Genomic DNA, 15,627 nt, shown 5'->3' with positions numbered 1-15,627 from the left:
TTTGTGCGTTGTCCTACTGGACGTCTCCGTCAGAAAGATGGTGCGCTGAGGTCATAAGAGATCAGAACCAGTAGAATGTAAAGTTTCCACCATTAAACCTGGAGCCTGAACCATGAATACAAGTGCGAAGCTTTTATAGTCTTCAAACTCTGCAGAAATAGAGGCTCACCAGACCTTCAAGGTTTCTCCTGTCTTGGTGGTAATGTGTGAAGTGTAGCCTCAGGTTCCTGTTCTTAGCTGACAGCAGGGACACCCGGTGGTCCTCGTCAGCGCCAGGGTTCACACTGTTGGAAAAGCTTACAGATGCTCTTCTACACACTGCAGGTTGTATCCTGTGGTTATTTGATGTCCGGTTGTCTTTCCATCATCCCCAACATTCTCCAGTCTGTCCATTCTCCTCTGACTTCTGGTAACAACAAGGTTTTCTCACCCGGTACTCCTCCTCTCTGGGTATTTTCTCACTGTAAACCCTGGAGATGGTTGAGTGTGAAAATCCCATCAGATCAGCAGTTTGTCAAATATTCAGACCAACAACCCGGCCACATTCATCACCTTTCGTCTCCAATTCCATGCTCACCTTCAACTTCATTACATGTCTAAACACACTCAGTTACCGCTGGTTGATCGGCTGATTAATGGATCAACACATATTTGAACAGGTATACACAATGAAGTGGCTGATGAGTGTTTATAGATCCAAAGATGAATGTTATGAGAATCTTCCAGACCTCTTAAAATGTCAGACTGACACCACAATGTTTACTTATAGTCTTAGCGCTTCAGTAAAAAGGCAGCCTGCAAAGCCAAAGTCTAACATAGCAAATTCCTTATACCAAATATAAAATTAGAACAGCATGAGATTAATGATATCGGTGAAATAAATCCAAGCACAAAGATTTTATGTTTTATTTCTTGAGTTGTGTTTATAACAGAGATATACTGTAAAGCTGTGTGTTTGTTCAGAAACTGACTGGAAGCGGACCCCACTCACAACATCCTCAAGTGTCACTATTGTTTCTGGGAGCCTTATTCTATCCTACATGTCTGTGGCACACATGCAGTTTAAACGTTGATCAGAGCTTCAATAAATGCGTGCAACCTGCTCCTTTTACTGTAAATTATGGCTTAAACATATGTGAGAGTCAGTGTTGAGCTGCTTGATAATGAGGCCTTTCAGTGCCTTGGGTGCAGTGTTCCTGCCTGTGTCTTGCACACACACACACACAGATTTCCCTTTGCTCCAGCAAAAACAGACAGCTGTGTGTGCAGGCTACTTCCTATTGCAACATCAGTGTCTCAGTGACTTTCACAAGTTCTAATCATGGATCTCTTATAAAACATGTAACAAAATGTTGTTTTATCGTCATTTCCCCTCATCTGCGAATTCATCTACTTGCATTAAAACCCAAGGAGGTGTTGCATCATGTTCTAGGAAGGTGGGCTGCACTGAACTGCATTTGGATCATCAATGGGATGGATTTGGAAGTCAGCGGGTCGCAGCTTCATGACGCTGGTCTTCAGAGAGTACCACCATCCTCTCCAAGGGTACCAAACCAGGCCATCATCTGTTGGAGCACTGTAGTGCCCGTGGGGATAGTACATACCATTAAGATGGGCTGAGTGACACCTATTGGGAGTGAATTGTAAAGAAATCTTTAGTGACAGCTGACTGACAAAAGTGGATTTGATAACATGGAAATCCCTACTTGTTGAACCACCAGCCTCCTTTGTCTTCCTGAGCACAGTTCCCCTTGTAGTTATCGTTGTCCTGGTCGTGGGTGCTGAATTTGATGCCCTGGTGACTGGCCCACTCTGACACTCCCACCTGAAAGCTTCCAGAAAAAGCATCCCCAGCAGTTCCCACGTAGGCTCCAAAGGTCAGGCTGTACTTCTCCTGCAGAAGAAGATACAAGCTGCCGGTCAGTTTTATGAGCTTTGAAATGGGACAGGTTGTATTTTATTTTACACATTTCCTAAGGTGTAGTGGCCTCAACACAACTGAGATCCGAGCAGAGATTTCAGTGAAGCTGCCATGACAGATAGCTATCTGAAAGCTCAAAGCCATGCTGTCAGGGTGATTTTGCTATAACATACATAATGCAACATTTGTTTTAGACATTTCACTCTTTTTTGCACCAGAAGGTTTCATTAAAATTGAATTTATGTTGAGATTGCAGTAATTGTTTGTACTAAGTGTTTGGTTGTGTGAAAATATAGACGTTTTTATCGGGTATATGTTAGAATCTCAAGGTCATTATGGTACTATTTTACCCACTCAAGATTAAATCATGCTGTATGTAGCCCCTGAACTATATGTTTGGCACCTCTGGTTTAAAGCCTGTTTCATGTCATCAATGATATTAATAAAGCACAATGAGGACCACTTGCATGATTTACTTTGCTCAGGAGGTCATTTTAAATTACTTTTATAGATGTATGAGAATACAGGGAAATAAAAAGATGTTATTGTTTTGTTTGGTTCTGATTAATAAAAACTACACCTTATTTAACTGTGACCGCAGTGATCTACGTCTGATTGGATTAAAAACTCCTCAGATTCTGGTAAATATACAATCAACTTGAAGATATGTTGTTTCTTCAGATATGTGCACAATGTTTCTTCTTTTGTTTATAGGTTGCACGGTGGTATAGTAGGTAGCACACTTGCCTCATTGCGAGAAAGTTATGGATTTAAATCGACAATAAGCTTTTCTTGGTTGAGGTTTCATGTTCTGCCTGTGCACACATGGGTTTTCTCTGGGTGCTCTGGGTTGTCTATGCTACTGTGGTTTTCTCCCACAGGCCAAAAACAAGCATGTGAGGTTAAACGGTGAGCATTAATTGAGCTTAGGTGTGACTGAGAGTGTTTTTGTCCCAGTTATACCAAATATATACCCTAAACTGGGATTGGAAACCTTGCACAGGGTTAAACGGCATTTAAAACAAATGGATTTAAACACACAACTCAAAATAGTCTTCATGTTTTTGGTTTGTTTCCAGCTCTGAACTGTGTTCGCGCCTCTGTTGGACATCATCAAACTAATGGCTGCAGGGTGCTGGAGCCAATCCCATCTGACTGTGAGCAAATTCCAGACACCATGGATAGCTGATTCCTGCCTGCTGACATTGTTTCAGTTGTACCTATTATAGCCACTAGAGGCCACCATATCTCTTCTTTCATGTATCCAGCCGGCATACGTTGCTCCCACCAACCTATTATCTGTTGGCCTGACAACTGTAGTAAATGTATTAATGAATAATCTATACCTGCTCAATCCAATGTCACATGTCAAACACAGAGACAGACACAGCATGCAGACTCCTCAAGGCGGGCCAAAATGGTAATAAACCAGTCAAGATTACTGATGATGAACCATTCAAAACTAATCAATTGCTGAGTTTGAAGTATATTTGTCACTGACACTTCATATTAACACCTTTTCATCAGCTACTTTGAAGTTCTTGTACTCGGCATAGCGCTGATTGCCATCAAAGTCCTCCAAGTTGATCCTCAGAGAATTATTTCCTGAAAGAATCAGAAAACAACACTTCCAGGGTATTTTCAGTTCTAATAGTAAGCTTGTTGATCTTATTTGTTACTTGGAAGTAATAACACCTTTAATGGTACTAATCGGTCATACCGACCTTACCTTGAGATGTGATGTAATGCAGAAGGTCATTTCCAAGCCAAAACTCTGCGCCCTTGTTTCCAAAACCATCCTTATACTCTGCCCAAGACCTGACACACACACACACACACACACACACACACACACACACACACACACACACACACACACACACACACACACACACACAGATAGATGGATGATTTTGTTTCTTACATGATCACACATTGATGTAATGTTCACACACACCTATTAAAAGCCTCTGATCCATTGATCCGTCTCTGTATGACGGTCCATCCACCTCCATCACTCATGTCACAGTAGACCTCGATAGGATTAGGGCTGGCAACTGGCTTGATTGAGTATAAACCACTGGATTTTGAGCCAGCGCTGAAGAGCTGGGAGCAATCTGACACACACAAATACACAATTCAACATTTGGGAGCTTAAATGGTTGATAGTTTGTTTCTCACACACCGTGTGACAGTCCTGAGGCCCTGACCTGTGTACTGTTCGTCCTGGCTCTGGTCGCCTCTCACTTTGTCCGCGTTGCCAGGTTGGTTCAGTACTTGTAATCTGTGTAGGAGGAGCTCTTGTTTCTGAAGCTTGCTCTTCAGAAGTTTCTCTTTTTCCCGTAGACGGGCCACCTCCTCACGGCACGCGTCTGATGCCTACGCACATGCCTTCATACTATAATTATCCATAAGTAATCAGTCCATAAGAGATCATACATGCAAATGTTGAGGAATATCTTCCTCCCATTAATTCATCTTCAGTAATGAAACTGTCCTTCACGGCTCAGCAAACACTATAACAACAACATTAATCAGACATTGGAATACATTTGTCATTGGTTAGTAACATGCACAACACTGGATCCTTCATCATATGATCACTTTATATGCATTGTGTCTGTAATCTACAAGAAAATACACATCACTGTGTGTCTAATAGACAGGTAGTTCAGAGTGATTAAATAGCATTTTTAGTAAGCATTACAGATTGTATGAGCAAAAGTCAGTGAAGTGACAATACATGTTTGTTAAGCGAGACTTAGTGCTTTATTGTGATTGCACACAGTTATATCAGCCTTCCTTTAGTCTTGATTCATTAATGCTGTAAAGAATAAATCATTGGCATGTGAAACAACACGATTCAAGGTTTGGAGACAGTGAAAGGCATAAACAAAGAGCGAAAGTAAAAGATTGAACAACATAGACTTACATTGAGAGACTGTGCCGCAGTGACGACGAGCAGCAGAAACAGAGGACCTCTCATCTTCTTCTTTGGGAGACTTCTACTTCTCTGAGTTCAGTTTCTTCTATCTGACTCTCGCCTGCAGTTTACCTTCTCCACATGTGAGGGCAAACAGGGCAGCAGGCCAGGGACAGTGAAAGAAAAAAACAACCTGATGAAATACCTGATTCTCAACAGTCATAAAACATACCAAAATATGCAGGGAGTGTCCAGAACAGATGTACACTGCATTGCTCACTTTTGTTTTTACCAGACTGCCTGCATTGTCCTCTCTTCTCGCCAGCTTCTTGACTTTTTACCCACTTATCTCACTTCCTCGTTAGTGCCACTGAAAGATGTGAGCAGTCCCCGGTGACGAGCAGCACTGTGCCAGCTCGAGTAAACACGGCGAGCAGTGAAATGCCACTCAAGGTCACCTCTCACTGCAAGGCTGAGAGAAGAGAATGGTTTGTCTGCAGGAATTACACAGACACTCAATTGAACTAAGTGGCTGTTACTTGTTTTACGCAATCAAAGATGAAAAGTAGATGGATTTTACCCGTCACACTGGAACAAGAGTTCCTGACATGGTAAATCAACGGAGATGATTGCTATCACTCTAATGCAGGGGTGCAATACAATAACAACAATGTCAGCATTCAAGGGGTTAGGGTTTCAGGGTTTCTGAAGTTTCCGTGTAAACGGACATTGTTTTGAAAACTTTGCGGTGTAAACATGGTTACAAGTGTGAAAATCTGCAAAAGTCAGATTTGCACATGTCCAATAAACCCACACTAAAGCCCTTGTTTTCATGTGCTCCTGAGAGTGTGTGTATGATCCAGTGTTTGGCTGTTTTGTAGTTTATTATGAATTATTTAAGTAAAATATAAAACATCTAAATATTTAATTCGGTATATGACCTACATTTTTAGTCACTTGATTAATTTTGTTAAGAAAAGTTTATTTCTCCTGCTCTGTCAGGCTTTTTCCCTTCAATTAATCTCCTCAAGTGTTTCATTTTAAATTGATCTCCTCTTGTGAAAAAAATCATTGTGACAATGTTTTTATGCAGTAACTATTACCAATCTCGTCCTCAAACAGCTTCACAACAAGTCACTATATTGTCTTTTACAGATTGTATGGACTAAACCTCTTTTTAGTTTCACAGATAACATTCGTTTTACATTAGACTTTACCATTAATCTGTGCTAACCCTCACACCAATCATTTACTACTGGCATGATGAAACACAGGGTAAATAAGGCTTTTAACTGAAAGGCTGACCAGGTTGCCAGGTGTGTGTTAATAATGGTGTTAAACCCCATTAAAGTAGTGACTGTGTAACAAGTGACCGAGGGCCAAAGTCCAACATCGTGTCTCTGTAAGTCTTCAGGAAGAGACGTTCAAGGAACAGAAACTGTGGATCATCGCTGCGTTAAAAAAGGTAAATATGTTCAGTTCAGTACACTGCAGCTCTTTCTTTGTGCTACTTTTATATCTTCTCTCTGCCTCACATGTCTGCTTTTTGGTTTTGCAACTTTGTATTCTGTCATATTTCTTTCTCAGAAAACTGCATTTCTCCTCCTTCTATTTCTATTTCATTGTGGATTGAGGCAGGTGGTTTACAGTTGTTATCTGTTGCGTAAACCTGTATGAACAGTTGGGTCGATCGTGTGTGTGTGTGTGTGTGTGTGTGTGTGTGTGTGTGTGTGTGTGTGTGTGTGTGTGTGTGTGTGTGTGTGTGTGTGTGTGTGTGTGTGTGTGTGTGTGTGTGTGTGTGTGTGTGTGTCCGTCCTTGTGGGTCCGACCTGCTATGACCCTGATTGTTTATATGAGAGTATACGTGGGAAAACAAATAGCTTTGTTTCCACTCATGTGAATGTGTGTGTGCATATGACCATGTGTTTCACAGATGGATTTGAGCTTTGTGTTGCTGTCCCTGATGTTAGTAGACGGTGTGAAATTAGTGTCAGCTGCAGGTCTGGTAAGCACTTCAAGCAATTTCTAATATATTCACAGCCAGGAGCGGTATTGACATTTGTACAGATGACGTCCGAATCAACAGTGGAAGCAACAACAATGATTATTAATGATCATCTCATTACACTTACGTCTGCAAATACATTTGATCAGCAGCAAGTGAACAGGCAGAATAATATTAAGAAAACCTACAATATGTGATGATCTTGTTCAGTGATAACATTATCAAATACATGAATATATGATGTTAATGTCTTTCTGTTATTGACTCACGCATAAAAATGACTCAGCTCTTTTTGTCAACATGGGGGTCATCAGGCATAATAAATCTGACTGGCCAATGAATACACAATGCATTAAACAATTATTTTATAGCATTTCACAGGCGTTATAGTTGTGTTTTCACACAAAGAGGCCCCATTTATGCGATAATGTTTAAAGTGAAAATGCATCGTTTTTGAGGTTTCGATTCAAGAAAAGTTTCACGTTTACATGGCAACAGTATGAAAATGATGTCTGTTTACATGGAAATGGCAGAAACACTGAAAACAATGTAGTTTTCATGTCAGGCCACAAAGAGTAATACACTATAAACATTAACAATGGGAGTACACCAACATTCATATGGACGGACGAAGCAGTTGGATTGTTATTATGGAGACGCTCAACTGTAAAACTATCAACTCCTAGGGGAATATGGACTGGGAGTCAACAGTTATTGTTTATCTACTCGACCATGCATAGAAGAAGTACTTATTTTAGCTGTGGTGCAGCAGAAATAGTTAAGAAAGGTTACGTTTTTCCTCGTCTACACCTCGATGGAGACTGACAAATTTTCCAAAAAGTTGCATTTTTCCCAGTTTCCCTAAAGGTTGAGTGTTTTTGAAAAGTTCTGCCTTAGGAGCCGTTCTCAAAAAGTTCAGTTTTCAGTGGCTTTGGACATCATTGTTGTGTAAATGAACACCCAAAATGCTACAAACATTTTGCATTTTCATTTGAAAACGTCTTTTAAATAGGGTCCAAAAACACATAGAAGATGGATGGATCTTGGTTTCTTAATCTTAGAACTGTAGTCTTAGTCTTCATACTATTTGTAGCTTGTTGATAATATAATGTATGTTCATAAAGGAGCATTGATAAACTCCATATGTTATATGGAATAGCATAATGTGTTGGTGCATTGCAGCCAGGTATGATAGAGACCTTGTTGAGGGCCCTGGAGAAGCGCCCCTGGCTCCTGGGTGTCTACGTCATTGCTGTGGGACTCCCCGTCATTCTCTTCATAAGCTTCATGTGGCCTGATAAGGTGTGGTACAGATGCTTCAGGATAGGGGGGCTTTGCTTGTTCTTCCAGAGCTACAAAATTCAATTATGTGGTGTGTTTTACATCCAGAGGTTTGGACCTCCTGATCAGCCGTATTACTATAAGAAGTGGGACGATCCTCAGCCGGATGATCCCGAGTCTACACTACAGAAGGACAAGAAAGGTATTGTGTTATATTTGCATTCTGAAATCATTTCGACTGCCTTCAGCAGGCTGATGATTCCTGGCAGACTACCATTTGACCGTATAAACTTTATGGGACAAGGATTGATAACAACATTTTTGTGTTTTTGTGCAGAAATGGATACGGAGGTGTCAAGAAAGGAACCCACAGTGACTCACAAGAGGAAGCTGAACAAGCAAAACACCACTAAGTCTTAGGAATGGAAAAAACTAAAACTGTGTACAAACATTCAATTATAAGTAAAAATGTGGTTAAAATATAAACATTTGCTGATTCATAATTTTTAACACGCTTGCAGGCACACATACGTTGATGGACTTGTTCATCTCAGCTATCTATAACTAATAAAAACGTAATTTCAAACACAAAGTGTTTTTTTCTTCATAAAATGTCTTAGAATCACAGTTACATTATGAGATATGATGACATATTTCATCGGCTTCTGGGGGCCTTGAGCCTTGCTCCTGATGACCTGAAATTTCATCCTCAAAACTGTGCAAGTCTGCTTCAGTCATTCATCCATACATCTATTAATGTGCCCCACACCATGTTTGTCTTTTTTAAAGAGAATAACTTATGAATGAATGATTTATGATGGCTGTGGTTGGACTACAGCTTCCTCAGTAGAAATGAAAGCTGTGGTGAGCGTGGGAGACCCATCTAAGATGGCTGCCGCACCACGTCATGGGCATGATGACGACACAGTTGTAGCGTTCTCTGACATATATATCAGCAACAATTATATTCTTGCACATGATCAAACTTTACTGACACATTGCTATCTTATTCACATCAGTCACTCTATCATTTTATAGTGTGACCACTGTGACTGAAGACTTTTCTTTTTACAGTAATATCGAGGCATAAGTATAAGTCTAGTTATTCTGACTATTTAACGGCACCTTTATGTTTTTTTCCACATTTCTGAATGTCTCAATTGTTGAACTTTATTTCACTCTCAAACACATGGTTGATCACAAAGGGTTGAACAATTTTCATAGGTTTGACAGACTCACATCGAAAACAGCTGGAGCAAGTAGGACACGATAAACTGGAAACGGATGAAAAAAATCATAGAGAGACAGAGGGTGGGTAAGCATTACATCTTTAATGAGAACATGGAAACAATGCTGTAGTGAATAAATCTAATGGGACACACTGAAACCAACTCTAATATACTTGGTCTGGGCTAATGCCCTAAAAAGATACAAGATAAAATAACGGGAAAGACGTATCCTTGGGATTTTGAGAATAAGTAAAAAGTATAAAGTGAAATGTTTGTTTGATCAAAACACACATTCTATAATCACAAAAAAATGTGTGTTGCCATCAGCGGATGACCGTAAATGTTTCTGTATATAAATCTTATTGTTTGGCACTTTTCCCACATTTAGTCCAAATATCCAGCAAAACATTTAACATCATTTATATGTGTAATATGGAATACTGGAAAGCACGAGTCATCTCGAAGAAAGAAAACACTACAGCTACACACTAGAAAACAAATAGCGATGTCCATCAGAGCCGAATGTTGATTTCGCTCCTCACACCATCACCTGACATACTCTCGTTGCCATCGACGTCCGACAAAAAGCCACTTCCGGTGGCCAGCGTGGTGTTTTGCTCGAGGGCTGTCAGGCGCTGTTTCAGTCGAAGCTGGGAGGAGTTGAACTCACTCTGTAGACGGGCTAAACATGTCTGAAAGAAAACACCCATCATCATTGTCGTTGCAAGAAATCATGAGATCTTTCAATATCTCCCACAAGCTGATTGGTCAGAACAGACCTGCAGCCGGTCCAGGCTGGTTTCCAACCTTTCCATCTTCTCCTCCATCTCCTCTCCAGCAGACACGTTCAACTCCTCCAGAAGCCCCTCTTTCTTCAGGATGTCCCGCCCCCTCTGCTCCAGCTGGGCTCTGGCGTCGGGGAACTCCTGCAGCGCCTCCATCAGGTCTTGTTTGGACAGGCAGAAGAGATCAGAATATCCCAGACTCCGGATGTTAGCTGTGCGCCGGTTCCCCATCTTGCTGCCGCTTATGTTCAAGATGCTAATTTCACCGAAGCAGCTTCCTGAGGTCAGCACAGCAAACTGGGTGACTCCGTCCTCCCCGACCACTGCCAGGCGGCCATCTTTTATTATGTACATCTCCTTCCCTACGTCTCCCTTGGAAAGAAGATCAGAGCCGGTGTGTTAGGTAAGTGTAAGGTAGCTTGTATGGCATGAGTAGCAAATCAAACTGTACAGGAAGATTGGAAGTGCTATATTTAAAAGAATTTTATCACTTGGGACTGATATGGTTTGTTTGATCGAGCATCGTACAGTCTGAGGGTTGGCGGTTTGATGCCCCCTATGGATTTGTCTATGTGTCAAAGTGTCTGTGGACAAACGTCGAGAGCCATGGCAGCTATTGTATGTTTGAGGAAGTGAATTTTGAGCGTGGATGGGAGAATGTGACTGATCATGTAAAAGCACTGAGATCACTGGAGCGGGACATTAGCATGCGCATCACAGTGTGTCAGCTGTCGCAACTAACGACATGCCGACATTCAAAAGTGAAAATGAATAACGTTTGTTGAGTTTTGGGTGTCCGTTGACAGGACAATGGTACTTTGAGCCACTTCTTTTGAAAACAGCTCCCAAGATGGAACTTTTCAAAAACACTCCAACTCCATCTCAATAGAAATGGAGGAAAACACAACTTTTCTCACACTCAGCAATCCAACTTCATTGTCTGTCCTTACGAATATCTGTGTACTTGCCATTCTTAATATTTATAGCATATTGTTCTCTGTCCAAAAGTGTGTGAGATTTCATTACAAAAACAAACAACAGCACCCACTAGTGGCCATAGAGGAAAACTATACCCTTTTCAACATTTCTGCCATTTCCTTGTAGACTCACATCATTTTGAAAACGTTGACGAGCCCAAAAGAGAATACTAACCTTTCTACATATGTAGTCTCCTGGACTGAAAACTTGAGGGCGAAGTTTCAACACAAGCTCCACAAGAAGGCCTGCCTCGCAGTCCTGGAAAATACGAACCTAGATCCAAAAGCACACAGAAACACAAAAGTAATGCTTGATGCAACACAGTCTTAGAATCTCTTGATCTAGTCCATCAAGTTTATATTAACAATTTATCTCGAGTGGAGTTATGGGGAAGGAGCTGCTTCCTGTTTACATAGGGCACAAGGTCGGGCACAGTCAGAACACAACTCTGGTCTGTCTGAGACTGAAGATATAGTGCTGACTGTTGAACAACCGTGCTTGACTTAGTTTACTACAAAAATACAGAAACTTAATGTTGTGAAAAAACCAAATGAAGCTATTGGCTAATGAGGCTCTTTACCTTCTTTAGAGTGTCCAAGTGAACATTTATGGCAATCTCGGCCCTGAGTTTATTAGGCAGGCTCCTGAGCACTTCCTGTTCATCTATTGTCTTCTGATTGGTCCAGAGGTAGTCAAACCAGCGAATGACGCGCTGCTCCAGCACCTTGCTCACATGTCTGAAGTGCATGTAGTGTTTCAGTGTGTCTACGCGGGTTTGAAAGACTGCTCTCGTTGCATTCATGTTGGAGATCATTGACCCGACGTTACCCACAATGGAGGCAAAAATCAGAACACCAATCTGGAACAGAAAAAAAAAGTGCAGTCCTTGTTTACAGAGCTACACATTGTAGGAGGTTTTTTTTTCGTTCTAGGAAGATATTATAAATTTACCAGAAAGTCAAATATCAAGAAGAGATATTCTTCATCTCTAACAGGAGGTGGCGTCTCTCCAATGGTGGTCAGCGTCAGAGTGGACCAGTACAGACAGTAAATGTAAGTTCTGGTCAGGGAGCCGAACTCGGGGTCAGAGGCGTTGGGATAAACCCAGGAGTCAGAACCCAGTCCCAGAATCTTGGAAAAGCTGTAGTACCCGCAGGCGTTCCAGTGGATGATGACCAGGATGTACAGAACCAGCTTCCAGATGCGGAAAGCGTTGGGGTAGCCCGTCCGCGTCTCGGTTCGTTCGAAGAGCTCGAACAGACGGGACAGCCGCAGCAGGCGGTTGAACCGAAGAAGAGGCGTGTAGCTCATTCCGACCCAGAGGTACAGGAGGTCGGTGGGAAGGATGGAGCAGATGTCGAGTTTACATTGTTGTGTTCGGACGTAGGTTTCTCTCAAGCGCCGCACATCTTTCACCATCAAGCCTTGATCCAGGAATCCTTTACAAACATAATAAATACCCAGAGAACTTTGAAACCCAGTTTGATTTACCAACAAACACAGAGTCTTCTCCTAAAGACATACACATGAATTACAACTCAACGAGAGGAAGAACAATTGGTTATATAGTTTGATGCTAAGAAGTCAAAATGAACCTGTATGCAGACGAACTGCGATATCCAGGATATAGACTCCATCACAGATGTAATCCAGCACCAGCCACGCCAGCACAATCTTCATCTGGAGCTCATCGAAGCACGCCCTGCAAACACACATACGGAGAGCTAACAGACATCCCAGCGACATTTCAAACAGAAGGACGTGATACTATCAGTGAAAGCAAATATGTGATCCTCTTTCAAGCAGTGACCTCAGATAAAAGTTGTCTGTTATGTGTTTGGATCAATACTGTTGGGTCATATCATGCAGAACTATTGACTAACATCGTTTAGGAGAAAGAACTGCAGTAAATTCAAAGAGAAACATTTAATCCACTCATTGAGAAATCTTTAGGTTCCAGCATATCCCATACTTTAAAGTTCAAATGAAACTCGACCTGTTATTCCCCGACCAGGTTCTAGTGTTTGCTAAATCTGCCTGCTTCAAGACGAGATTTAATGATTGTCATCGTGATGCTCTGCAAAAAGTATGAATGATATTGTTTAAATATTAATATTCAAATAAGAATAGGGTGTGGACACGTCATAGACCATGCAGAACGAAATGAAAATTATACTCCAGGAGAAGGTTTTATTTATTATTAAAGCTTCCAGTTGTGTCATGCTGTAAGTTTAAGTAAGTTAGTAGTCTGTGTTCTCATACCCTTTTATCCAAAAATCTTTTATCCAGATTAAGGCTTTGACAGATTTCAGTGTGATCTGCTACAAATGTGTATTGAGAAAATCAAGGCCCCGTTTACAAGGTCTTCAAGTGAAAACAGAAAACTTTCTTTGTGTTTTGGGTGTCTGTTTACACGACAGAAGTGCTTGGAGCCACTGAAAACAGAACTTTTTGAAAACAGTTTCCAAGATCCACATTTTTGAAATTGCCCTGACACACCTCTCACACACACTTCTCCAAGAAATTCTGAAGCACCAAGGAGTGAGGAAGCTGGTTGGCCCGGAGAAATATGCACATGGGAAACATGCAAACTCTACACATGAAAGTCCTTGAGCCTGAACTGTAGTTTTCTTGCTTGCAGGTCTTAATTGTTCTCTCAAAATCTGAAACCTCCATCATGAGGAATCTTTATTGAGCGACGTTTCAGACGGGATCGAATGTTGTTAGATTGTCGTAATGCGATTGGGAGAACTCCCAACAGCTCAACAAATTCTTACCTGACAACAAGCAGCGTCCAGTTATAGAAAACTGCAGCCCCGATCACCATCAGCCAGTAGTAGTAAGCATCATCCGATGGCGATAAGACCACAACAGTACACCTCCTCTTCCTGAAAGTCAGTCAAAAGACACTAATATGTTGCTTGACGTTTCATCTTTTGTGTATTTTTCCAATTTAATTTTCTTACGTTCGCCTGGAGCGTCTGATTTCATGCTCTGCGTCTGGGCCGGCGTGGCTGTGGCTGATGCGGCTGGGCGGGGCCGGCATGTCGTTGGTGGGACCCCTGAAACGCTCCAGAAAGGAATCTGGCCGCTCGTTCTCCTCGTTCAGGCTCTTCTGAGCCCACTCTCTCAGAGTCATCACCATGCCAACGATCCTGAGGGCAGAGAACGGCGACTGGACGCTGAACGTCTCCACGGTGTCACATATGATCACTTTGTGAAACTAATTAGATCTCCTTGAATCTTGACTTTTGTCGTGTTGTCTTACCTGGAAAGGGCGCCTCGCCCATGAAGAGAATTCTGGGAATTCATCTCTCTTTTGTCGATGGCGGTCATTCTCTGTAGCTCTGAAGAACTGTCGTCGCACATAGATTGTCCTCTGTGGACCGCAAAAACAATCCAGTGAGTGCAAAGAACAAAACACGTATATAGATGAACATTTTGTTTGATGTTTAAAGCTTTGAAAGAAACTTCTTGCTTGTGTCACAAACGACAGTAACAAAGCTCATATCTGATAATTGGCCACTTGGGGTCTTTTCAACACGATGTTAAAACAATATTGAGATTCTCAACTACATGTGATCCAAACCAGCCTGAAACTTCATACGCTGAAAAGCAAAGATATCATTTGAATTGAAAGCTAAATTAGATGTTAGCACTTGATGCACCACGAACATTGATATGGTCTTGCTTTATATATTTTTTGTCTGCATTAAAAGTTTCCAAAGAGATTCAGCTCAGAAGCCTTGTCTTTCAAATAAGATTCATATTATTTTCATCGTCAACAAATTGAACAAAGAGAACCTCAAAATCTAGTATGATGGTGAACGTGTAACTACCCACATAATTTGTATCGAAATCTGTTAACACACTGAAGTTATATTGGCTTTTCATGACATGGGGACAAATATAAAATAACTTTTTAGAAACAGTTGATGGTTATAGTTCAAATAAGTTGATCTGAAACGAATGTAAGTCGATGAAAAGTTCCCTAATGTGACAGAATTACTGTGTGTGTGTGTGTGTGTGTGTGTGTGTGTGTGTGTGTGTGTGTGTGTGTGTGTGTGTGTGTGTGTGTGTGTGTACCTGCTCAGTGTGCTGTCGGCTCGTTCGCTCTCCTCCTCTGTCCATGTTTTTACAGAGAGCCTCTGTGAATCCTGCATATGACCCGTCATTCTGTACACACACACACACACACACACACACACACACACACACACGAAGTTAACAAGTCCTTCCACACATCCTTGAAAGGAAAAACAACATGTAAGTTGCCACAGTGAGGAGACCTGCACACACAGACGGAGCAACAAGACGGAGAGGAAGGTCATCCACTCCGAGGTCATCCTCCATCAGGAACCCGATGGCATGGCAACAGGAGGTATGGTAGTTATGACAACAGATATTGAGAGGGAAAGACAAAAAGACACAACCTGATCAATTTCCCAATGTCCCTCCGTTCAGTTGTTCAGCCGTTCAGCCGGTTCATCGGCTCCCCTCATGTG

The 15,627-nt window shown here is 41.6% G+C and overlaps 3 protein-coding genes across 3 annotated transcripts; 1 reads left to right on the top strand and 2 right to left on the bottom strand.

The window, feature by feature from the left end:
- Positions 1 to 892: 892 nt before the first annotated feature.
- LOC308110652 (fibrinogen-like protein 1) lies at positions 893 to 4,989 on the bottom strand. Its single transcript, XM_080465082.1, has 7 exons — positions 4,854 to 4,989; positions 4,132 to 4,300; positions 3,879 to 4,038; positions 3,651 to 3,739; positions 3,438 to 3,526; positions 1,707 to 1,894; positions 893 to 1,627 (listed from the first exon to the last, which is right to left on the bottom strand). Exons 1-7 carry the CDS (start codon positions 4,905 to 4,907, stop codon positions 1,429 to 1,431), a joined length of 948 nt encoding a protein of 315 aa, XP_080321208.1. The 5' UTR covers positions 4,908 to 4,989; the 3' UTR covers positions 893 to 1,428.
- A 1,273-nt stretch (positions 4,990 to 6,262) lies between these two features.
- Positions 6,263 to 8,550, top strand: LOC308111299 (calnexin-like; the record flags this gene model as incomplete). The annotated part of the gene is made up of 5 exons (XM_080466161.1): positions 6,263 to 6,309; positions 6,778 to 6,849; positions 8,032 to 8,151; positions 8,239 to 8,332; positions 8,468 to 8,550. Exons 2-5 carry the CDS (start codon positions 6,778 to 6,780, stop codon positions 8,548 to 8,550), a joined length of 369 nt encoding a protein of 122 aa, XP_080322287.1. The 5' UTR covers positions 6,263 to 6,309.
- An 891-nt stretch (positions 8,551 to 9,441) lies between these two features.
- LOC308111298 (cyclic nucleotide-gated cation channel-like) lies at positions 9,442 to 15,297 on the bottom strand (the record flags this gene model as incomplete). Its single annotated transcript, XM_080466160.1, has 10 exons — positions 9,442 to 10,051; positions 10,139 to 10,516; positions 11,297 to 11,395; positions 11,703 to 11,981; positions 12,074 to 12,561; positions 12,718 to 12,824; positions 13,900 to 14,010; positions 14,089 to 14,277; positions 14,391 to 14,501; positions 15,209 to 15,297. The coding sequence occupies 10 exons, from the start codon at positions 15,295 to 15,297 to the stop codon at positions 9,872 to 9,874; spliced, it is 2,031 nt and encodes a 676-aa protein (XP_080322286.1). The 3' UTR covers positions 9,442 to 9,871.
- Between the last annotated feature and the right edge of the window lie 330 nt (positions 15,298 to 15,627).

This window comes from Lipophrys pholis (genome assembly GCF_963383615.2).
Source record: "Lipophrys pholis genome assembly, chromosome: 6".
NCBI lineage: Eukaryota > Metazoa > Chordata > Actinopteri > Blenniiformes > Blenniidae > Lipophrys > Lipophrys pholis.
This window is presented reverse-complemented; position numbering and strand designations above follow the sequence as displayed.